Source organism: Heptranchias perlo, chromosome 6 (assembly GCF_035084215.1).
Source record: "Heptranchias perlo isolate sHepPer1 chromosome 6, sHepPer1.hap1, whole genome shotgun sequence".
NCBI classification, from domain to species: Eukaryota; Metazoa; Chordata; class Chondrichthyes; order Hexanchiformes; family Hexanchidae; genus Heptranchias; species Heptranchias perlo.
This window is the reverse complement of record NC_090330.1, coordinates 101,832,529-101,857,047: the sequence shown is the minus strand read 5'-3', so window position 1 is coordinate 101,857,047 and position 24,519 is coordinate 101,832,529. Positions and strand designations below refer to the sequence as shown.

General features: G+C 44.6%; 1 protein-coding gene and 1 long non-coding RNA gene across 3 annotated transcripts in view; one reads left to right on the top strand and one right to left on the bottom strand.

The window, feature by feature from the left end:
- Positions 1 to 13,110, top strand: part of LOC137323108 (Krueppel-like factor 5) — a 44,344-nt gene extending 31,234 nt beyond the window's left edge. For both annotated transcript variants that reach the window (XM_067986545.1, XM_067986546.1), the window contains exon 4: positions 10,720 to 13,110. In XM_067986545.1, coding sequence (XP_067842646.1) covers positions 10,720 to 10,898 — 179 coding nt within the window. In that variant the 3' untranslated portion in view covers positions 10,899 to 13,110. The remainder of the gene's footprint in view (positions 1 to 10,719) is intronic.
- The window catches only part of LOC137323110 (uncharacterized), a 39,736-nt gene continuing 27,501 nt past the window's right edge, over positions 12,285 to 24,519 (bottom strand). The window contains exon 3 of the long non-coding RNA XR_010963310.1: positions 12,285 to 12,495. This is a non-coding gene — a long non-coding RNA (uncharacterized lncRNA). The remainder of the gene's footprint in view (positions 12,496 to 24,519) is intronic.

Genomic DNA, 24,519 nt, shown 5'->3' with positions numbered 1-24,519 from the left:
GCAGAGCTGGTAATGCTGAGTTACATTGCTAGTTCTGCATAGCTCTCTTGCTAGATAAAGCAACGCTCCATGCACAGCGCTCCGCTGACTGGCATTCAAATGTTGATTAATTTTTAATATTACTGAAGGATAGTAAGGGTGATTTCGCGAACTGGCACTCCCGGGTAGGAAGTGAGTCTCAGGGAAATCATGGGTGGGCAGCCAGTGATTTTTCATCAATTTAATATCAATGGGGAGAAAATAACAGGCTGCATGCCCCCAGGTTTTCTGAGATGCGTTTCTGCTGTGGGCCATTCCTTACTGGCAGTATCAGATTGTGGACTAACCCCTGGTCTATTCTCTGCCGACATTTATTAAAAAAAAAGTTGAAATACTTTTGAAAAGTTCGCTTTGTACCAGTTGCATTTATACTGCAGCCAGTGAACAGTCAAGGTGGTGCAATTCCACTTAAGGTAGTCTCACACCACTTTGCAAAACTGGTGACATCAGTCATGAGTTGTGCGGCTTCAAAACTGTGTTTGCATTGATACATGAGTAAACAATTAATAAAATTGTAAGAGAACAGCTTTCTTGTTAATCAACAAGAACCACCATTAAAACTTGGGCAGGCTATGTTACCTTCAGCTGATTAGTCCATGCTTACCACTAGCCTGACCCCTCTCACTCAGGAAGCATGTGATACAACAGGCTGACAGTTACATCTGTTACTCCAGCTGTGGTTGGGAGAATAATTAGAGGTGTGGCAGAAGTTAATTTGGCGGGGGGGGATAAACTGCTCCTTTAAACAGGTTCACAATCTTTCTTGGAACCATGTTTATGGGAACAGATGTGGTATTTTGAAACTTATGCTAAATGGCCATAATTTATATATAACTGTTGTAGAGCAAAATGTGCTGCAGATTAGGATCATGTTAATGCAATTTAGAAATCTGACTCAGACTATTGATTAGCCATATATAACCAGGATTCAATTTGATCTATCTCACTAGGAGAACATTTTGCTCCAAATTGCATCATCCTGCTAAGCTAAACTTTAAATTAAAATTAATTGAAATTAATCTGATGTATAGGATGCATCATGATGATGGAATGAAGTGCATGCAATGTAGACATGTCAATTGTGTGTAAGAGTACACAGAAAGTGAAGTGAACTGTGAGTCTACTCAGGATCAGTTTGATCCAAATTTGCTTCACTGCCTCTGTGTCATTTGAACTAGAGAACCCTCAAATTAATATTTTTTGTCTGGGAACGCTTGCCTCCAACAATAAAACTCAGGAGCCAAGTTTTTAAAAACCCCAACAAACTGGTGGCAAGTCCCACCTGGAGTGTCACCAGTAACTGTAAGTCAAACAGCCAGTAGCAACTGGATAAAAAATGTATGCGTCCTTGTTGGCTAAATTGTAGTTAATTAAGAATAAAATCTTAAAGGGATATTCAAAGGTTGGGTCTATATGGATTCAGCCTTGAATATTTGTTCAAAGTATGGATTTATATAAACTTGCTAAACAGGAAAAAAAGATGTTAAATGTACTTGGAGCTCTCAACTTGTAATGTCTCTTCTTGACATTGCAGTTGTCATGTTATTGCCATTTTTGACCTGGTTGTCTTTAACACTGCACCTCAAGCTCCCAGCATCTTCTGGTGCCTCACCTATAGTACTTTTAATGGAGCAGCAACAGGCTTTAAGACAGTTTAGGAAGTTGGGTTTTAAAAAATTTTCACACGGCAGATCCCACTTAAGATAGAGAGAAAAATCTGTACAACTCAAAACAAAACCTCATGCTTGAAGGAATATTATATAATATCGATATAGAATGGTCTTATTTATGTGTGCATGTATCTAAGTCTTGCATATAGCACACACTTTTCCCACCACACTTTGTTGATAAAGCACCTATTATTATAAAACAACGTATCCTCTGAATCACTGAGCCACGCCATGGGAGATGTGCTAAATGTAGCTTTTACTTCATATTTTTATATCATTTTTATAGCAGTATTTTTAAAAATATGCTTGTGGCTGTACTCTCAATTTCCTCGGTGTAAGTAGCTGGAAGCCCGGCAGCAATAAAGTATGATATTTCAGCAGCCAGCCTTACACAAGTATCACCGCTGGTGCCTCGCAGCTCAGACTCTGCAGCGGTTGACATTGCGGTAGGAAAGGGAGGGGTGGATGGTGTGTTTAAGCGAGGTACTGATACATCTGCAACATAAGAGATTCCTTTTAAGTGTTCACCTATAATAAAACAGAAAGGTACTTTCCATATTCTGTCAGTTAAATATGAAGCACCTGTAGTGGATGCATTGCGAACTAATCGTATTAGATTGTATCCCGCAACACCTATTCATTTTCCCTGAGGTGCCCTTTGTGGTTACACATGAAGTGGAGTGTAAGCAATTCAATTGAACACTTCAATTTTTCAACATACCGCCCTAATCTGATTCCATCATTATAGATTTGTGACTCCTTTTGTAATGATTGGCAGCCTCGGGGTAGCAGCTGAAGCGTATGCATAGCACTCCGTTCTTGGAAGAACTGTCCGACTTAATAAAAGGAAGAAAGACTTGCATTTACGTAGTGCCTTTCATGACCTCAGGATGTCCCAAAGTGCTTTACAGCCAATGAAGCACTTTTTTGAAGTATAGTCACTGTTGTAATGGGGGAAAAATACAATAGCTGAAAGATCATCATATGAAACACTGGGAGATCATTGCATACCATCTGTTTAAAAAAAAGGCCAGAATTCTCGACAGTCATTCCACTGGTGTTCACATAAATTATATACACTAAAGGGGCTTCTGATTTGAGTTTAACAAAAGATCACAATCTGACCTCATTGTAAGTGTATCTAACACCAATTCAGTGTTTAAAACTTATATCACATAGCGCAAGAACCTCATTGGGAATAAAGGCATAATTTGTTTATTTTGTTGGAAAATCTTATCGCATTTTGGAGTTGCAAACTGTTTTCTCAATCAAAACATTTATATCACTACAATCTTTGTTTTGCATGTCCACGGGCACAATTGAGATTGGAAAGAACAGCCAGGGATCTTTTTTTTCTGGAAGAGTTTCCTTAAACGACTGTGCCTTATTCATTGTCATGGAGGTTTAAAAAGAATGTCAATAAAAACAAGAATGGTTTATCTAGAAAATATCTAATAAATTAACTTCTGTTGCAGTCTGGCTTACCGATACTGAGTTATCTACCTTAACCACTTGTGGTGAGAACATCTGCTCTCCATCAAAGTCTCATGCAAATGGATTGGGGCAGGGGTGCTTAGTATGCATTTCTGTGGTTATTGAATCATGATTTTTGTATTCATCACAAACGGGAATGACGAATTGTGCTATAGGTGCTTCTTCCGTCCGATGTAGTCATAAAGTCATCTGGCCTTCAGCAAGAATTGTGGTCATCGTTTTTCCCCTACTTGCGTTTGTACCTGTGGTATATTTGTTTGTGGTGTAATAACTTCTTGTTTCACTTGGGGTACAATGGTGTAGTGGTTATGATGCTATACGAGCAACCCCACCATGGCAAATTGTGGCAATTGAACTCAATTAACCTGGTAATTTGTGAGCCAGCACAGAAAAATAAAATGCCTGACTGGTTCACGAATGGCCTTCCTGCAGGGAGGGGAATCTTCTACCCCCACCCCATCTCATTTACACATAACTCATGAATGCAAAGGATGTGAAGTAAACTTTTATACTTCATTCCTTCAGTAAGCCAGACTTTTTTAAAATTCATTTATGGGATGTGGACGTCGCTGGCAAGGCCAGCATTTATTGCCCATCCTTAATTGCCCTTGAGAAGTTGGTGGCGAGCCACCTTCTTGAACTGCTGCAGTCCGTGTGGTGAAGGTTCTCCCACAGTGCTGTTAGGTAGGGCGTTCCAGGATTTTGACCCAGCGATGACGAAGGAATGGCGATATATTTCCAAGTCGGGATGGTGTGTGACTTGGAGGGGAATGCGCCTGCTGCCCTTGTCCTTCTAGGTGGTAGAGGTTGCGGGTTTGGGAGGTGCTGTCGAAGAAGCCTTGGCGAGTTGCTGCAGTGCTTCCTGTGGATGGTACACACTGCAGCCACGGTGCACCGGTGGTGAAGGGAGTGAATGCTTAGGATGGTGGATGGGGTGCCAATCAAGCGGGCTGTTTTGTCCTGGATGGTGTCGAGCTACTTGAGTGTTGTTGGAGCTGCACTCATCCAGGCAAGTGGCAAGTATTCCATCACACTCCTGACTTGTGCCTTGTAGATGGTGGAAAGGCTTTAGGGAGTCAGGAGGTGAGTCACTCGCCGCAGAATACCCAGCCTCTGACCTGCTCTTGTAGCCACAGTATTTCTGTGGCTGGTCCAGTTAAGTTTCTGGTCAATGGTGACCCCCAGGATGTTGATTGTGGGGGATTCGGCGATGGTAATGCCGTTGAATGTAAAGGGGAAGTGGTTAGACTCTCTCTTGTTGGAGATGGTCATTGCTTGGCACTTGTCTGGCGCGAATGTTAGTTGCCACTTATCAGCCCAAACCTGGATGTTGTCCAGGTCTTGCTGCATGCGGGCATGGGCTGCTTCATTATCTGAGGGGTTGCGAATGGAACTGAACACTGTGCAATCATCAGCGGACAATCCCATTTCTGACCTTATGATGGAGGGAAGGTCATTGATGAAGCAGCTGAAGACGGTTGGGCCTAGGACACTGCCCTGAGGAACTCCTGCAGCAATGTCCTGGGGCTGAGATGATTGGCCTCCAACAACCACTACCATCTTCCTTTGTGCTAGGTATAACTCCAGCCACTGGAGAGTTTTCCCCCTGATTCCCATTGATTTCAATTTTACTAGGGCTCCTTGGTGCTCCACTCGGTCAAATGCTGCCTTGATGTCAAGGGCAGTCACTCTCACCTCACCTCTGGAATTCAGCTCTTTTGTCCATGTTTGGACCACGGCTGTAATGAGGTCTGGAGCCGAGTGGTTCTGGCGGAACCCAAACTGTGCATCAGTGAGCAGGTTATTGGTGAGTAAGTGCCGCTTGATAACACTGTGAATGACACCTTCCATCACTTTGCTGATGATTGATGTAATTGGTTGGATTGGATTTGTCCTGCTTTTTGTGGATAGGACATACCTGGGCAATTTTCCACATTGCCAGTGTTGTAGCTGTACTGGAACAGCTTGGCTAGAGGCACGGCTCGACTGCAAAAGAAATTAATACATTATGATCTATATAAACCATTTTGATTTTATTTACATTTTTTTTAAACCTCCATAATTAAAAATGGAGCTGATTGGAGACCACATCAAAAATATAAAGTTGCTCCTAGTTGGTTTGTGATCATATAGTCTGTGTAGAGCTGGAAAGTTCCCTGCTGATATGCTCCATAGGTTTCCACCTGTGCAACGTTAGCTGAGCCCTTCCACTTCACAAAATGCTCGTCAGCTGGGCTCCATAGAGGATTAATCTTCACAAGTTAAGAATGGGTATGAAACCCACTCTACGTGATGTACAAGTGGACAACTATTGTGTTTGGTGTCCCCATGTGGAAATAGATTCTTGTGTTATATTTTCACTGCCCTTCAGATGCTATGGAGATTTGAGGGAGTAAGAAAAACAAGAATATAATTGAATTTTTCACTTCTCTTTCAGCAAAGTCCTGGTGACAAAGATTCCCTCAAGTCATAAATGGACACTTAACCTGGTCACTTGATCAAAGATTCCCATGAAATTATATATTTTTTCATTTGTTCTCAGAATGTGGGTGACACTGGCAAGGCTGTATTTATTGCCCATCCCTTGTTGTCCTGAGAAGGTGACGGTTGACATTCTAATAGCCATTGTTTTTTTAAAATAACTGAGTGGCTTGCTGGCCACTTCTAGTGGCATTAAGAGCAAAACACATGGGGCACAATTTTAAAAGGGAAAAACGGGTGGGTTGGGGGGGGGCATTCAAAATCGCAACCATTTTGGGCCCACTTCCGACCCGCCCACTTCCGGTTTTCACCGGGGCGGTACGAGGGACGGGCGACCAACCCGCTCCCAGGAGGCGGGATGGTGATTGAAACCTTTCAAGGAGGCTTCGGGACTCCATTTTTCTACACTTTCCGATTTCAACCCCGGAGGGCTGGGGTTCCCAGGCCTTCTCTTTCACGCCACGTGAAAGGAGGCGAGAAGGCCCGAGATGAACAGGTAAGTGCCTAGAAAGGCACAGCTTGTGGGCCCGGAGGAGCAGGCGTGCTTCCCCCAGGCCCAACAAGCCTACCTGCAGCGACCCCCCCCCCCCCCAACGATCGCGGAACCCCGCGATGACCCCCGACCCTCCCCCCCCCCCCCCCCCACGATCGCGGATCCCCAACCCCCCCAACGACCGCAGACCCCCGATCCCTGACTGCCCCCCCCCCCCCCAGCGATCGTGAACCCCCCCAAATCCACCCCCCCTGCACCCCCCATGACTGACCCCGATCGCTCTACCCATGACTGATTCCCCCCCCCCCGTGCCAAACCATCCCCCGTGCCAACCCATGCCCCCCCCCCCCACCCACCATCCATACAAACAAAGACTTACCTGAACACGTCCTCTCCCTGGCTGGTCTCCCGTCCGACTGAGACCAGCCTGTCAATCAGGCTGGTCAGTTGGATGGCAAACTGACAAATAAAGGGACGTCCTTACATCAAAATCATACTTCCGGGTTTCCTGTCCGCAATTTGCCCCTTCCCGACTCGGGATCAAATTCATGCCCATAGTGTGAGCCTGGAGTCAGGTATAGGCTAGGTATATATTAAGGGAATAAAATTCCACCACTAAAACCACCTACTTCCATCTCCCACATCACCCACATTTGCCGCTGGACCCCACATGTATGCCTTTGTCACCTTCAGCCTCGATTATTCAGGTGGAATCCTGGCTGGCCATTCCATCCTCCACTCTTCGTACCCTTTAGTTCATCATAAACTTTGCTGCCTGTATCCTATCCTGCACCAAGTCCCACTCGCCAATCACCCTTGTGCTTACAATGACCAACAATGGCTCCTAGTCCAGTAGGGCTTGAAATATAAAATTCTCATCTTTTGTGGTTTAAGTCCTCCATAATATTATCCTTCCCTACCTCTGTAACCCTGTAACCTCCTCCAGCCCCACAACCCCCGAACCCTCTATTCAATTAATCCCAGCCTCCCCCTTCCTTCGCCTCACCAGTGGTGGGTTTCAGCGGCCAGGGCCCCGTGCTCTGGAGTTCCCTTCCTAAACTCCACCTCTTCATCTCCCTCCCCTCCTTAAAACCCACCGCTTTGATCATGCTTTTGGGCTTACCTCCTAATCTTTGCCTCGGCATTTTTTCTTGCAGCTCTGTGAAGTACCTTGGGGCATTTTTCTATGTTGAAGATACTATACAAATGCTTGTTGGTTGGTTGTTGTGATTCTATTTTGTAGGACATTGTATGTTCAAACAAATGGCATCCCAGTTGTTATTAATCTGTATTTAAATTTGCAAAATTGTCGTCGAGAATTTTTTTTTGAAGAATTCACAAGTTGATAAAATATGTGATAAGCAGAAAACAGTGACACAACATCCAGAACTTGCCACTGGTACATTTATACTGCCAACTGAGGTTTAATACTCAATTTATAATAGAAACATAGGAATTGCTAGACGATAAAAGACCAAGGTCCATCTCATTTGTCTTCTTCCATCCTGGTAGTCGCATGATACAACGATAATGGAGTTATTGACTAATCATAGCAGTCAATCTCTATCAATTCGTCTACAACAGACCTGGACATGTGTCGTGAATGATCTGTGCTTCCATTGCATGACAGATTTGGTAAATTGCGCAACACTGCAAAGACTATGGTGTAGATTTTGACTTTGCGCGATAGTGTAAAACAGGTGACAGTGAATCGGCAGCCCCTTTTACATCTCTCCCCATTTTTATTTCCATTGAAAGCAATTGATAACCGCAGAACTTCCCTGACTCTTTTTACAAAGGGTGATCATCCTATGGAATAGACTTCCAGGAAAGTTAATGGAAGGATTAACCTCAGATATTTAATGAAACATTTGGATACTGCAATAAGGGGATTGTAGGATCTTTCTGGTTGGATGAACCAAGATTGGCACAATGGTCTCCTTCATCTGTAACTATTTTGTGATCTTATGATTTGTAAGTATTTACAGCATTATGATCAGTGAGAATGGACAAACTTTCTGTTGTTGCTCACTTTTCCAGCTATGTAAGTGGTACATTTCTCTTGTGAGCAGATGACATTGTATCTTAAATTATTTTGCAGGGATCGATTGGCCACTTAGGTCGTGAAGGAATTTCTCATTCCATTTTCGGAATGGTCCCTCATTATTCTGATTGTAGAATAAAATTTTAGCCCTGATAAACTATGTGGCAACAAACTTTTGGTGTGACTTAAGAATGTTATTTTTAAAGTCAGTTTAGTTTGCAGTCGCTTTATGCAGGTCATCTGTTAGCCTTGTTGATAAGTTGGGATTCCTGAAATGTGAAGCATAAGGCATCGCAACTATATGGGGCAGGCAGGATGGACCAAATGGTCTTTTCCTGAGGTGCTGTCAGAGGTGCTGTCTTTTTGGCTGAGAAGTTAAACTGAAACTCTGACCACCTGTTCAGGTGTATGTAAAAGATCTCAAGGCACTATTCGAAGAAGAACAGGAAGCTATCCTTGTATCCTGGCCAGCATTTCTCCTTTATCCAACACCATCAAAAACAGATTCATTGATTATTCATCTCATTTGCTGGTTGTGGGATTTTGTAATGTGCAAATTGGCTGCTGTGTTTGCCTGCATAACAACAATGAGTGGACTTCAGAATGTGGAGATGCCGGTGATGGACTGGGGTTGACAATTGTAAACAATTTTACAACACCAAGTTATAGTCCAGCAATTTTATTTTAAATTCACAAGCTTTCGGAGGCTACCTCCTTCCTCAGGTGAACATCGTTGCTGGACTATAACTTGGTGTTGTAAAATTGTTTACAATGGACTTCAGAAGTAATTAATGGGTTGTACAAAGCTTTGGAATGTCCTAAGTACATGATATGGTGCTATATAAATACAAGTTCCTTCTTTGTAATATCGCACTTCATGATTTCAATCTGATTATGTATTACTAGGATACTATAATGGGATAAGATAATCTGCCTATCAGTCAAAGCGCTGTAAAACTGTGGTCACATTGCTTACTTTTTATTTTGTATTTCCAAGACACAAAGGAAGTTAACCAGATAAGTAACCTTATGCAGTGCAGTTTTGTTGCTAAGTCCTAACTTTATCTTTGAAAGCACTAAAGAAATGATGAAAAGTCCAGAAATATTTGGGTGGTATAGCACATTAGTACTCTAGAATGGTAGGATGAGGGGACTCACTCACCTGATCTGAGTCACGCCATTTGGTAAATGCTGAGCAGAGACCAGCGCCTTGCCCTTGAAGAGGAAAATTGTAAAGTCACTCCAAGCTGTTCTTCTGTACCTCCTTAGTAGATTAAAGTGGTATTGGTCAAGTTATGATGTCCTGTGGCCCTCTGTTATGAATTTGTGTAGGTTTGACATGGTGAGACCTGAAAAAGAAAAAGGAGTAAATACAAAATAACTGAGTATGTTTATTAAAGAAATTGTAATCTTGTGTGTCGATTTAGCAAGAAGCAAACTTAATTATCTTTAGCATTAATCTTATAGAGGAAATTGCAAGGAGGATGTATTTCCGAATATTCTAAAGCATGGAAAGAAATGCCATTAACTAAGAAGAACCAGTTGTAAAGCATTATTTTCCATCTCTATGAATATGGGATTGTATTTTTTTGGAGATTAACACACTAATCAACAATTGAAGTTACTTAGTTCTTAGTTAACCATTAGTGAGAGGAACTCTAATGATTTGCAGAGAAGTTCCTTGTGGAATGGGATCCAAGAAATTGACAGTGTCCACTCCTGTTTTTAAATCTGTTGGTTTGTTTTGAGACTCATTGGCAGTTTTTATATAATATAAAAATGCATGCAGATCAGTCCCTCTTACCCTCAAGGTGAAGGCACTATCTGTTTCCTGGATCCCAATCTGTGGAATCTACAATCATTAAGGCTGCTGTTACTAGTGTTCCAAGAATCTTGGAATCACATCATTTACAGCACAGGAGGAGGCCATATGGCCCACCGTGTCTGTCCAGTGCTAGCTCTTCAACTGTAGCTGTCTACTTGAATCCGAGTTCCCTACCCTTTCTCTGCATTGTTTGTATATTCTACTTTTTCAAATACTTATCCAGTTCCCTTTTGGATGATAAATGCACAGTTCTGATGAAGGGTCATACTCCTGAAACATTAATCCAACCTTCCTTTCTCCACAGATGCTGCCTGACGTACTGAGTGTTTTTAGCATTTTCTGTTTTCAGATTTTCAACATATGCAATATTTTGCATTTAGTTTTTCCCTTGTAAATGATGTGATAAAGCATTCTGTGGTCTAACAATAGTACTGTCAGGGGATTATCTTGGTTTACATCACTCCCTAGTGCATCAACTCCAGTCACTTTGGAATGAACTGGATTGTTTTTGAAAAGTAACGCTCTTTTATATGTATGGATGTGATCTACAGGCCTGTTGACCTGCTTTTAATAAAGTGGTGTAAAAGGAGACCATATGCATCTTTATGCAGACCAACCAAAATATCGGTAACATTGCAATCAAGTAATTAATGGCAGCATCCTTTCATTCTAGGGGAGAAGCCTTACAAGTGCACCTGGGAAGGATGTGACTGGAGATTTGCACGTTCCGATGAACTGACTCGCCATTTCCGGAAACACACTGGGGCGAAACCCTTTCAGTGCACGGTGTGCAGCCGCAGCTTTTCACGCTCCGATCATTTAGCCCTGCACATGAAAAGACACCAGAACTAGAAGATGGATCCTCCCCGAGGCTGATGTTCATTATGCAAACAAGACATTGTTGTCCAAACAAAATACCAGACTACCATTGTGTATATGGTAACCTTGCTGCCAGGGCTTCTTTTACTTTGTGTAGTGCAAAGAAGTTTTGATGAATCACATAACCTTGACTTAAGGTTTTAAAACTGGAACCCTGTATATTTTGTATATATTCACTGGGAATTAAGAGCTGTGTTTAATAGGCAAGCTTTATGAAATTTATAATAAAGGGGATTGATTTTTCTTGGTTATCTTAGGTTTGCTATATGTATAAACTAAGCTGACGTCCATTTCATAGACACACTTGCACTACAGTGTAGTTCTGTAGTACATGTATTTACATCTGCCAAGTTCACAGCGTTAGACTTTTTCTAATGTTTTGACCAAAGCACTGTATGGTCTCGGCCGTATTTAGTAAATGTAGCTGAGGACATTGAAAAGATCTCACAAAGGGCACAGTGTGGACTTGAATGCAGATAATATTTTCTGCTGAACACAGAAAGGGAATTCAGCCTAGTTAATACTTGAGGTTACCAAATCACTTTATGGAAGTTCTCATCTCGTCAGAAGGATGTGGGGTGTTGAATTTAACTTTATAACTACAATAAGTTGTCTGGGCTAAGACAACTAACCTGAGTTTAATAAGACAATAATGCAGAATCAACATAAATTTGGGATGCTTTTATACTGCATTTAGCGAATGGAGAGCAAATTGCTTTTGAGATTTTGCAGAGCAGATTTACACTGGCCCTGCCTAACCTTATTCTCGTATCCTCTTTCTGAAGTCAGCTTTCAAGCCCTGTGACGTTCTGACGTGATGTTACAAGGCTGCCCACAACAGGAAAGATGAGTTTGGCCGTGTTTGCTGAAGACCCTTTTCAGACTGCAGTCAGGAAACTGCAGTTTGGGTTTTAAACCCCGAGTTGCTGGAGGTTTCACTTTCCAATTCCAAGTGTGATTAGGAATGCAATTGCATATGTGACTTGGTGTTTACACTCCAATTTTAGCATCACTGTGAGGCTAAAGTTGGTGTGTAAATGTGGCCAGAAATAGCCTCTGCATGGATTGGAAATTCCCAATGCCTTGTGGAATTGGATTAATTCTCAAAAGGCTGACACTTAAGTTTATAGTTATTTTAGCACTCCATTCCAGTTTGAAACTACTGCTGCAATTAAAATATTTATATAAAATATATATATATATATATACTGTACAGACAGTGGCACTGACGAGCAGAATGTCTCATTCTGCGCTCAAAAATAGTGGAATTATTCTTCTATTGTTTATTTTTAAATAATTTTTTTGTCTATTTTTTAAGAACAATTTGACACGACTATTGCTGTTTCTGATGCACCTCTTTATTATGTATTAAGCCCGATCAGGAAGCTGAAGATTTAGATTAACCACACCTAGGCACAGGATGTTGGAGCAGCATTGTATGCGGAAAGCTTCAAAGCAACAGTATCTCTTGTTTGCAGATGTGGGCAGTTCTATCCAAAGAAAACCTAGATTCCTCTTGAATGGACCTTCAGTTCTTCCCCCCTTCTGAACTCCTTTTTTTCTTCATTTCCTGGTGTTGGGTGGGGGCGGGGTGGGGGAACAGGAAAGAAGATGGCAGTTAGTTATTTTACAGTTGAACCATAATGCCATAACTCTTAATTTGTATTGTTGTCAAATTGCTAAAATGCTTTTCTAGTTGAATGAGAATATTATGCATTTACGAGGTGTGGAAATTATTAATTATGGGCTGTGTAGGCTTGGGCTGTCTGATTAAGGAAGGTATTTGAAGCCAAAGGCTAAACTCCACATGGGTCTGACTTTGTGACAAAAAAAATGCCGTTTGAGATAATTATCCTCTTGTTTTATTTATTTCTAATCATAAAATGGCTTTCTAAATGGATCGTTTACAATAAATTATAGTGTTCTTCATTGTGATGGCTTGGCAAAAAAAAATGCAGTTAGAATATGTAAATAGCATTGAAAGATGTACATAATTTTATAAGATGTGGCAAAGTTTATACTTTGAACAAAGGGGCAAAAGTGGTTGCGTCATTTTGCTTCGGCTTGACTTTTTGTTACATTGCATTTCCCTTACGTTGTGGCTGTAAATTACTTTCTACAACCTGCATTAAATAGAATGAGGAGGTTTGTTTTTGTGAGGGGAAAAATGTAAATTAAAAAAAACTTCAGTAATAAACTGTTTTTAAAAAAAAAGCCCTTTGCCCTTCTTTGTCATCACTATAATGGTTTTAAGGTTGCTACAGACAGTTAGCTACATAGGCAGCTGCCAAACTAAGGACATCTGTTAGCACCTTGTATGTTGTTATTTTAAAAACTATCATATATGCAATGCTAAACAATAGGTTTTCTTTCCAACTATCAATCTGATCTCTATGATAGATGTACCATTAACTGGATCTGGTAATGAGTAGATCAGCATGCCTTGTATCCTAAAGTGAGCCTGATAATTAATGAGACCTGAGGCTTCAGAAACAGAACACTGTGGGCTCGATTTTCGCATCAGGTTTCCTGCGGGTTTCCAGCGGGGGGGCCCCGAAAATCCCGATATCCGGTCACTTGACCGGATCGCGCCGAAATCCCGGCCATTTCCGGGTACCGCGCTGACGTGCGGGGCTGCGCGTGCAAGCCCCGCTGGTGGGAATCCCGCAGGCAATTAAAGCCAGCGGGGTTCCACTTGAGTGTACTTACCTTGCTTGTTGAGGTCAGTTAATGAGCTGAAGCAGCTGTCAAAAGAGGAAGTGTGGGATTTTAGGTTCAAGGCAGTGAGTTTCACACACTGGGGGAAACAGTCTCTCTCCAACCAGGCGTGTTGCAGCCAGCAGCCTGTGGCAGGTGCCAAGGTGCACTCCACGGGGGAGAGCCCTCACCCACGCAGGAGGCCACCGCGTCACATAGGGCAACCCCTGCCCTCCACCACCCCCCGCCAAGCCAGAGGACAGACCGACACGAAACCGCAGCCCCAGTCCGAGGAACCACCCACCTACCCTGCGCAACCCCTCAGACCAACACCTGCCAGATGGGTGGTGCGTGGACACCCTCGGAGGACGAACAGCATGACCAGCCCCAGCAGCCTCGCAGTCCACGCCGTCCGCCGCAGAGACGTGGAGCCCCCCAACACGGTGTTGTTGCACGCCCACCTGCACAGCAGGAGGGAGGGCTACCGCAGGGAGAGACGCATCGCAGAGGGCACTACCCTCGCCACATGGTCCACAGACCGAGGCGCAGCTCCCCGGACCTCTCCGAGCAGCAGTGCACAGGGAGGCGCAGATTCGCTCGACATGTAGTCGTGGAGATCTGCAGGCTCTTTCATGCCGAGCTGCTCCTGGCTGGCCCCAGCACCAACTGCTTACCTGTCGCTGTCAAAGTCACCACTGCCCTCCACAACTTCTCCTCCGCATCCTTCCAGGGTGCAGCCGGCTACACCGCCGATGTCTCTCAGTCGTCTGCGCGGAAGAGCCCTGCAAATACACCTGCACCTACTCTGCAGTAACACGATGGGTGGCATCAGTGGTGGGTCCTCATAGTGATACCCAGGAGCGGGCATTATTGGACACAACGGACAGGATTCGCGGAGACATGGCAGTGGTGGTGTCAATATAATGTGTGCTGTTTGTTGCTCTGAAATTCAATATAGGTAACACCCAGGACAAACCCTCAGACACCCTTGTGCACCCCCTTCATGCTCACGACACGTTTGCCTTACGCTGCCTACTGCACATATGTGATGCATGCCCTGTGGCTGCAGCACAGGTGGTGGCAGGTTGAGTGAGGCTGGCCGTGAGGGAGATGCACGAGAGGGTGAGTATGGGATGGAGCAATGAGATTGTATGAGGATTGGGTTGCGTGTTAGTGGCAGGATGAGTACTGGCGAGGTGAGTAGGTGGAGGTAAGATGAGGATGGGGTTTGAGTGGGTATGAAGGGTGATGTGACAGAGTAGTGTTGGCGGTGCCGAAGGAGATGTGTGGTGGGGGCAGTGTTATGGCAGACGGAGTGTAGGGGAAAGACTTTGTGTTCTCACTGTGGCTGACCTACTGCGGTCATTGCAGCGCCTCCTGCACTGTATGCAGGTGGGCGATATGTTGGTGGCGCAGGTGACCCCCTCTGCCACCTCGAGCCAGGCCTTCTTGGTGGCAGAGGCAGGCCGCTTCCTCCCGCCCGCCGGGGGGAAGATCTGTGTCCTCCCCCTCCTCCTCACCCCATCTGATGATACCTGGGGTGAGGCATCATTAAACTGGGAGCAGCCTTCCCCCTGGGCTGCTCCATGCTGCAATTTGTCCCATTGGTTGCAGCATCTGTCAGTGGAGGACTGCCCCTTTAACTAGAGAGCCTCCAGCTGACAGATCGTACTGCGCATGCGCAGCCCGCCCGACGCGCAGGCCAGCGCCGCGGACCCCGGAGGAGCAGGTAATTGATTCCTATTAGTGGTTTGCCTGCTACGATCGCGCGGGCAACCCACTAATTTTGCCGAGCGTGTTGACCACGCTCCCGAAACCCAACCCGCCGGAAACCCGCAGGCCTGGCAAATTCGAGTCCTGTGTCTCCATCTAAGATTTGCGAATCTTCCTACTTAAACCTTGCTAGAGTTACTTTTGTCTACTTGGCCTTAAATGCAATGTTAAATTGGCTTAATGACTGTTTTCTTCAAATGGAAGAATTTGTCTCAACACGAATGTCATTTTTAGTCCTATGCCATCTGTTTCTCAGGGAGGAGAGAAGTAGTTTTATTATTGAATTGAAATTTTCAAGACTGAGATCGATACATTTTTGTTTAGGTAAGGGTATAAATAGGATATGTATCAAAGGCTGGTTAATGGACTTGAGGTAGAGATCAGCCATGATTTAATTGTAAGGAATCTTACAACACCAGGTTATAGTCCAACAAATTTATTTTAAAATCACAAGCTTTCGGAGATTATCCCCTTCGTCAGATGAATGAGTGAAAAGGTTCTCAAATCGCATATCTTATACCATGTTGGGACAGCATCACACCAATCAAAAGGTGTCGTTGTTATTCAAACAGGCCAGTCACGGAGAACAGCACGTCCCAGTACACTGAATATACATTGAGTCGATTACACAGGCAGGCAGAAAGAAACACAAAATGGCAGAGAGAGAGAGAGAGAATATTAAAAAAACATATAATTTTTTTCCCCCTTTTTGCTGGTGGGGTTACGTGTAGCGTGACATGAACCCAAGATCCCGGTTGAGGCCGTCCTCATGGGTGCGGAACTTGGCTATCAACTTCTGCTCGACGATTTTGCGTTGTCGTGTGTCTCGAAGGCCGCCTTGGAGAACGCTTACCCGAAGATCGGTGGCTGAATGTCCTTGACTGCTAAAGTGTTCCCCGACTGGGAGGGAACCCTCCTGTCTGGCGATTGTTGCGCGGTGTCCGTTCATCCGTTGTCGCAGTGTCTGCATGGTCTCGCCAATGTACCATGCTCCGGGGCATCCTTTCCTGCAACGTATGAGGTAGACAACGTTGGCCGAGTCACAGGAGTATGAACCATGTACCTGGTGGGTGATGTCCTCTCGTGTGATGGTGGTATCCGTGTCGATGATCTGGCATGTCTTGCAGAGGTTGCCGTGGCAGGGTTGTGTGGTGTTGTGGACGCTGTTCTCCTGAAAACTGGGTAACTTGCTGCGAACGATGGTCTGTTTGAGGTTGGGTGGCTGTTTAAAGGCGAGCAGTGGAGGCGTGGGGATGGCCTTAGCGAGGTGTTCGTCGTCATCGATGACATGTTGAAGGCTGCGGAGAACATGGTGTAGTTTCTCCACTCCAGGGAAGTACTGGACGACGAAGGGTACTCTGTTGGTTGCGTCCCGTGTTTGTCTTCTGAGGAGGTCTATGCGATTCTTCGCTGTGGCCCGTCGGAACTGTCGATCGACAAGTCGAGCGTCATATCCCGTTCTTACGAGGGCGTCTTTCAGCGTTTGTAGGTGTCCATCGCGTTCTTCCTCGTCTGAGCAGATCCTGTGTATTCGTAGGGCCTGTCCACAGGGGATGGCCTCTTTGACGTGGTTGGGGTGGAAGCTGGAAAAGGAGCATCGTGAGGTTGTCCGTGGGCTTGCGGTAGAGTGAGGTGCTGAGGTGCCCGTCTTTGATGGAGATTTGTGTGTCCAAGAAAGAAACCGATTCTGAGGAGTAGTCCATGGTGAGTTTGATGGTGGGATGGAACTTGTTGACATTCAGCCACCGATCTTCGGGTAAGCGTTCTCCAAGGTGGCCTTCGAGACACACGACAACGCAAAATCGTCGAGCAGAAGTTGATAGCCAAGTTCCGCACCCATGAGGACGGCCTCAACCGGGATCTTGGGTTCATGTCACGCTACACGTAACCCCACCAGCAAAAAGGGGGAAAAAAATTATATGTTTTTTAATATTCTCTCTCTCTCTCTGCCATTTTGAGTTTCTTTCTGCCTGCCTGTGTAATCGACACAATGTATATCCAGTGTACTGGGACGTGCTGTTCTCCGTGACTGGCCTGTTTGAATAACAACGACACCTTTTGATTGGTGTGATGCTGTCCCAACATAGTATAAGATATGCGATTTGAGAACCTTTTCACTCATTCATCTGACGAAGGGGATAATCTCCGAAAGCTTGTGATTTTAAAATAAATTTGTTGGACTATAACCTGGTGTTGTAAGATTCCTTACATTTGTCCACCCCAGTCCATCACCGGCATCTCCACATCATGATTTAATTGAGTAGTGGAATGGGCTCGAGGGGTTGAATGGCCTACTCTTGTTCCAATGATAAAAATGCATTCAAATGCATTTTATTAGAAGTGCATTCAAAAGTTGTGGTGGAGTGACGCTATGACGTGGATGCACGTTTTCTTTCTTTGCTTTCCCCATGAATTCCTGATCTCAGCTATGGGGCGATATAACATTGCCTGGCCTCCTCCTATGCTGCAGAATTCAGAAGGAGCATTGTCACTGAGCATTCGCCAATTGCCGATGGCCAGATAAAGAGCAAATGTAAGGACTTGCACAACACCAGGTTATAGTCCAACAGTTTTATTTGAAATCACAAGCTTTCGGAGCTTTCCTCCTTCCTCACCTGATGAAGGAGGAAAGCTCCAAAAGCTCGTGATTTCAAATAAAACTGTTGGACTATAACCTGGTGTTGTGCAAGTCCTTACATTTGTCCACCCCAGTCCATCACCAGCATCTCCACATCATAGATAAAGAGCAACAGTGGAAGACATCTGGGGCAGAACTCAAAGCCAGTTGTTGCGTGATCTATTTGGTTAGGGGAAAAATATGGCCAGAAAAGCATCCAAAAGGAAAAGTAACTTTCTATTTTGGCACATTCACAAGGTGAAAGAAGTACTACTTGAAGCAAAACATGTGAACAACAAAATCACACTGCAGTGTTTTTGATAGAATGAAACCTATCTTGCATACTCATTGATGGTAGTGATTGCGATAATGATGACCCACCTTTCATATTGCAACTATTGAGCTATAAATCGAGAGAGCTTAAACTTTTGAGAGCGGGTTTCACATTTCCAACTTGCTGGTTCGTGGTGGAATGTTATTTGTAAAAGAACCTGTATTCATGCAGTGTCTTTCACGTCCCAAAGCACTTCACAGGCAATGAAGTACTTTTAAAGTGTAAAAATGTAAGGAATCTTACAACACCAGGTTATAGTCCAACAGTTTTATTTGAAAATCACAAGCTTTCGGAGCTCACTCACCTGACGAAGGAGGTAAGCTCCGAAAGCTTGTGATTTTCAAATAAAACTGTTGGACTATAACCTGGTGTTGTAAGATTCCTTACATTTGTCCACCCCAGTCCATCACCGGCATCTCCACATCATGTCTTTTAAAGTGTAGTCAATGTTCTTACCTCGATAAATGCATCAGCCAGTTTGCACATAGCAAGGTTTCACAAATAACAGTGAGATAATGATCAGTTCTATATTGATCCTGGGCTGATAGTGACATTAGGACAAATACAACTACAAGTGCCCCCTCCCCCAGGAGTAGGACACTACTAACATATAATGAGTGGCCCAGTCAAACTAAAAATTTCTGTGTGTGTGTGTGTGTGTGTGTGTGTCTGGTGTTAAATGACAATCTGGTTCACATAGTCAATAAGGCAGGTTATGTCCTGCGGTGCCCACTGGACATGGAAGGCTTCAAACAAAACAGTGGGCACTGCATGATCATACTCCAAGGTTACCTGGACACACACTAGGATCTAATGAAAAATGAAATCAGTAGTTGAGGACCAGCCACTTCTGGTGTAGCCAGAGGCATTTAAAGAGCAAATGCATCTCTTAAGAGTTGAATTACACCTCGCTTTATGTAAATCTGTGCTACAACTAGGAGGTTTTTGGAGAGCAAGGTATCACAGGTAAGAATACCTCAATTCTCTGTCACAACAGTGGAGATACTTGTGTAGCAGGTGAGGATATGCAAGCAGGTCCTGTTCCCCTTGAATGGCAGGAAGGTGCCCAAGCAGATGCTGTAACAGGCTTGTAGGGAGGTGGCAGACAATATCAATGCCATAACATCACCCTCAAGACATGGGATAAGTGCCCCAAACTCCGCAATGACCTGACCCGAGCAGCAAGGATGAGAATGATGTCTTCCTATCTCTACATTAGATCAGGCCACACCACTTTCCCTTCTCCAACACTCCAAACACTTTCCCACTCCACATACTTCTCCCCCCAGTCACAAGGGGACACTGTACCACCTCTCCTCATTCCAATGACACATTGCTGCTTTCTTCACAACAGGCACAGGCAGAATTCTGCTTTTACCTGGTCGCAACTGCAAAGCATTTCACTCCTCTGCTGACTGCTTTCACATTTCACAGTGGTGCCACTTCCTTGCGCGTGACTACCTGCCCATCCCATTTGCAACTTGCTGCTTCTTCCTCTCAGCATGCACATTATATGAAGCTGCCTCACACACCTGCACAGCCTTTTACAACAACCACACATACTAATTCTCTTCCCTCTTTCTCTGCAGGAGAATCTGGCTCACAATAACTGGGAATGGGCCAGAACCAGGGCAGGGCCAGCCTCCATCTAGGCCCTCACCCAGCTGGAGGAGAAAGACATGGATATCATCAGAGCAGGCAGATCAAGTAGTGATGCAAGTCACATTCAGCAGGTGTCTGCCTATTTTACCTTTTCTTTTTTCTCAAGCAATCACCTAAAGAGATAGCATGGCAACATGGTACCATGGTACTGTGTAGTACTGTCAATCATCTGCTACTGCCTAGCCTTTTTGTCCAATGTTGACCCTTATCCCATGCCCATTTTTCGAGGTCCCTCAGAAGACCTGGACACTTCAGAACACGACTTGGAGGAGGACAATCCTCTGGAAGGAGTGCCGGCACTCGCTTCAACCCTCCCAAGAACTAGCACAGAAATCGGCATCCAAGATAGGATAGAAAGCGAGTTAGAGGGTTTGCACGTGGTGAATCGCAGAGCACAAGGGAGCAGGAAGAGTTGGTAGTGGAAAGGACAACCCAGGAGATGGCTCACCAGCAGGCAAGCTTGGCTCCTAGCTCTGCTAACGAGAACAGAGATGTCAAGTTTAGGGACCCAACCTTCAAAAGAAAAGTGCTCCTCCTTTAAGACGTTCCTTAAAACCGACCTCTTTGACCAAGCTTTTGGTCACCTGTCCTAATATCTAATTAGAGATACTGTACTGATTTCATAGTCCTAAACCTGCAGTCCTTGTTACTGAACAACATTGATTCAAAATTACATAAAGTTCATTTTGCATTGTTTATAGCAAAATGCATGCAATTGTTCACTGTATGTCAGGACCTTCATCATCAGGGCCAGTTTTAAAAGTCAGTTGATAGGGGCTTCAATCATATCACAGATCTCCTACAGTCCAGTGGGAGATCAGTGGGAGTAATGAGCTGCAGACCCATGGGACTGGAAGTGGCGCAATGATGGGAATGGCACATGTTGTTTTCTCTTAGGACGACAGCGCGCCTGCTACCTTTCCACCCCCTCAACCAATGCTCGCCATGACACCAGAAGGCCAGCTGAGCTGCCCTGGCAGCAGCCGAGATGGTGCAGTCTGCAGCTGGGTCCCCTCGGATCCGAGCTCCGAGATGTCAGCGACCACAAGTGTTTGAAGGGCCCTCATCTGAGTGTCATCAGCCTTCCAACACTCATGCTGAAGTCACTGGGGAAACACTTCGCAGAAGTGACAGAATCACTTTTGAAAAGCACTTTAGGTAATCATATGATATTATGGCTCTTCTCTCAGCCATTGAGAAAAAATCGCATATTTTGACTTGGTGACCTTCTCAGCAGAATGGTTCCACAGTAGACACTGAGCCTGCTGTATTATGTATATTAATGTTGGTCAGGACCAACCTCTTCTCTTTATATTGCAGGGTGGAAGGACTGGCAGAAGTGGTATAGAGAAGTGTCCATATAGTGTTTGGGGGTGGAGTGGGGCAGGGGGGAAGGAGTAGATCAGCTAAAGTGTTGCTCAGTTAACTACTGGCGAAGAGCTCTCACCCTCCTACTTCTACTCCATCCCTCGCCACCATCCAGGTCTTCCTTATCACATTGTGGAAGATCACCTTGCTATGCGGGCTCCATTTGTTGCCTCCGTTGTATAGCAGAGTTGTGCAGAATGCGGTAGATGACCACAATCCAGGAAAGTTTCTATGGGCTGTACCGCAGAAAGCCCCCAGACATGTCCAAGCAGCGAATGTGTTGTTTGAGCAGTCCAGTGGTGTGGTCGATGATGGCTCAAGTGGTCCCATGGCTCTGGTTGTATCTCTGTTCAGCGGGCGAGCGTGGGTTTCGTAGAGGTGTCATGAGCCAGGTGTAAAGAGGGTAGCTTTTGTCCCCGTGCAGCCAGCCTCGTGAGACTCGGTGATGTGGGTCAAATAATGGGGCGATGGTGGACTCGCACAGTAAGTATGCACTGGGATAGCTGCCAGGAAACCGGCCACAGATCTGAATAATGTGCTGGTGGTGATCCGGCCATTGAGGAAGTGGAAGGCAACATGGGTTTAGTCAATCACAGCCTGAACTTGGGGGAATCCTGCTATGGCAGCAAAGTCTACTGCTCTTACCTGCTGACTGCTAGCATCCATGGGACATGTTATAACATTTTTGGCCTAGGCAAAGAGGGCATCAGTGTCATGCTTGAGACAGGATCAGATTGACTAATGTGACTGATGTCACTTGCTGCACCCTGGAAAGAGCCGAAGGTGAAGAAATTAAGGGCTGTAGTTACTTTGATTGCCATAGGATATGCAAGGCCAGATCGGGCAGTGGGTTGCAGGTGTTGTTGTAAGAGGCTGCCAGGTGTGTGATAGCCTTTCTGGGGAAGCAGAGCCTCTTGATGCACTGCTCCTTGTACTACTGGCGTTAACTAACTCTAAACCTATCGACCCCATGGGCAGGGTAAGGGGGTCTGCAAGCTGCTTTCCTCGGGTATCTCTCCTCAGAGCTCCAAATGTAGTAGCTTGAGGTTGCCTGACCTCCTTTTGCTCCTCTTCCTCCAACCAGAGTAGAGTGGCCAGAATGATTCCCATCTTGAGCATTGGGCATCTGGAAGATTTTGAAGCAGAAGAAAACTGATTATCATCAAATTCCAGTGGAAAAACTTGTGAAGAAATCCAGCCAGATGAATTACAAATAGATACGAATAATCTGAATAGTTCCAGATGAGTGCCCCTTTAAATAATGCTTCCAATTGCTGTTTCATGTCTGTGTTGCTTAGTAGTACTGCACAGGTCCAGCACTGAGTACAACTTCTGCATTTTTGAGTGAAAATACATTAGGGTCCTATTGACATAATTGGACCCCAATTTAAATTCTTAAATGAGACTCCCACCTGCTTTGAGCAGATGCCTGGACTGCCCGAGTAAAGGCCTGACCAAAATGTCGGCGAGTGGGAACCGGGCGATAAGTACAGCACTCCCATTTTCAGGCCACTACTCGAGTTAAAATCAGCCCTACTACATACGGTCTCTCAAAGCAACAATCAGCAAAGCAAACAGAATTCAGGGCAATATTCCCACATCCGTATAGTATAAGCCTAAGGTTGTCACGCCCAAGCTATACAATGATATGGTCAGATTGCACCTTGGTATCTGCACTCATTTCTGTATCACCAAAACATGAGGAAAACATCCAACCTCCATAACTGGTGCAGAGAAGGAATTAAAGGATGATTTCCAGTATCTGACATTAGATTCTGAGCTATAAAGTTCAGTATTAAAAAGGATTGAGTGAGCAGAGATATACAAGATATTAAGTGGGAATAGAAAAGGGTAAATCTGAGGATTTTTTCAAGTTGAACTGTGACTGCAGGTCAAGGGGACAACATTGGTACAAACTAGTAAAAGGCAAGCTCAGGATTGATTCGGGAAGCAGTCCATCACACAAAGTGATTAATACCTGGAATGGTCTTTGACGTCGGGTACATTACAACAGTGACTACACTTCAAAAGTACTCCATTGGGACGTCCAGAGGTCAGGAAAGGCACTAGATAAATGCAAGTCTTTCTTTTTAGTAGAGGCCAAAACTCTGGAATCATTCCAGATGCAGTTGAATGCTGTGATGGTGGGACCAAAGGTTTTGATGGGCTTCCTCATTTATACTTTATGACTTTTGTGATGAATTCTATCCACTCTGCAACTCACTGCCTTGTTTTGCTTGAAAAACCTCTGCACTGTAGAAGTGGTTATTCTGTTTCAATAAAGCTACAACTTAAAGCTTTGTTTTTCAACTGGCAACTTTCAAATCACTGTTGTTTAGTTGCTTTTACAAACCTCTACCAGTCACATTGTTCACTTAGCAGCATGGTTAGTTGCCAATGAAGTTGATCTGTCTGTCTCAATGCCATCTGTAAACAATTTTACAACACCAAGTTATAGTCCAGCAATTTTATTTTAAATTCACAAGCTTTCGGAGGCTTCCTCCTTCGTCAGGTGAATGCCATCTGGCCAAGTAATACTACGTGTTTAGAACAGTTTTTACAGACTCTTCCAAATACTTGGTAATACAACTACCATTGTCTGCTCACAAGCAGATTCCGGCAACTTTTCAAAAAGAGTGTGTTGCACACGGTACAGGAAAATCCTACTGCTCCGTGACCAGAGCTCATGAAAACTAAATTCCAGAGAAACAATCTAATACGGAGTGGCTGAAGAAGATATTAGAAGGGGTGACTAAAAACTTGGTCAAAGATGTGGATTTTCAAGAGGGTCGTAAAGGAAGTGGAAGGTGGAGAGGCTTAGGGAGGGAATTCCTGAGCATGAGGCATAGATGGTTGAAGGATGGGCTGCCAGTGGGGGAGTTCTGGGGCTGGTAGGGCTGGGCAAGGCCATGAAGGGATTTAAACACTAGGGGGCATAGTCGCAGGATAAGGGGTTGGCCATTCAAGACTGAGATGACGGGGAATTTCTTCATGCAGAGGGTTGTGAATCTTTGGAATTCTCTACTCCAGAGGGCTGAGGATGCTGAGTCATTGAATATATTCAAGGCTGAGATAGATAGATTTTTAGACTCCAGGGGAATCAAGGAATATGGGGATCAGGCAGGAAAGTGGAGTTGAGGTCG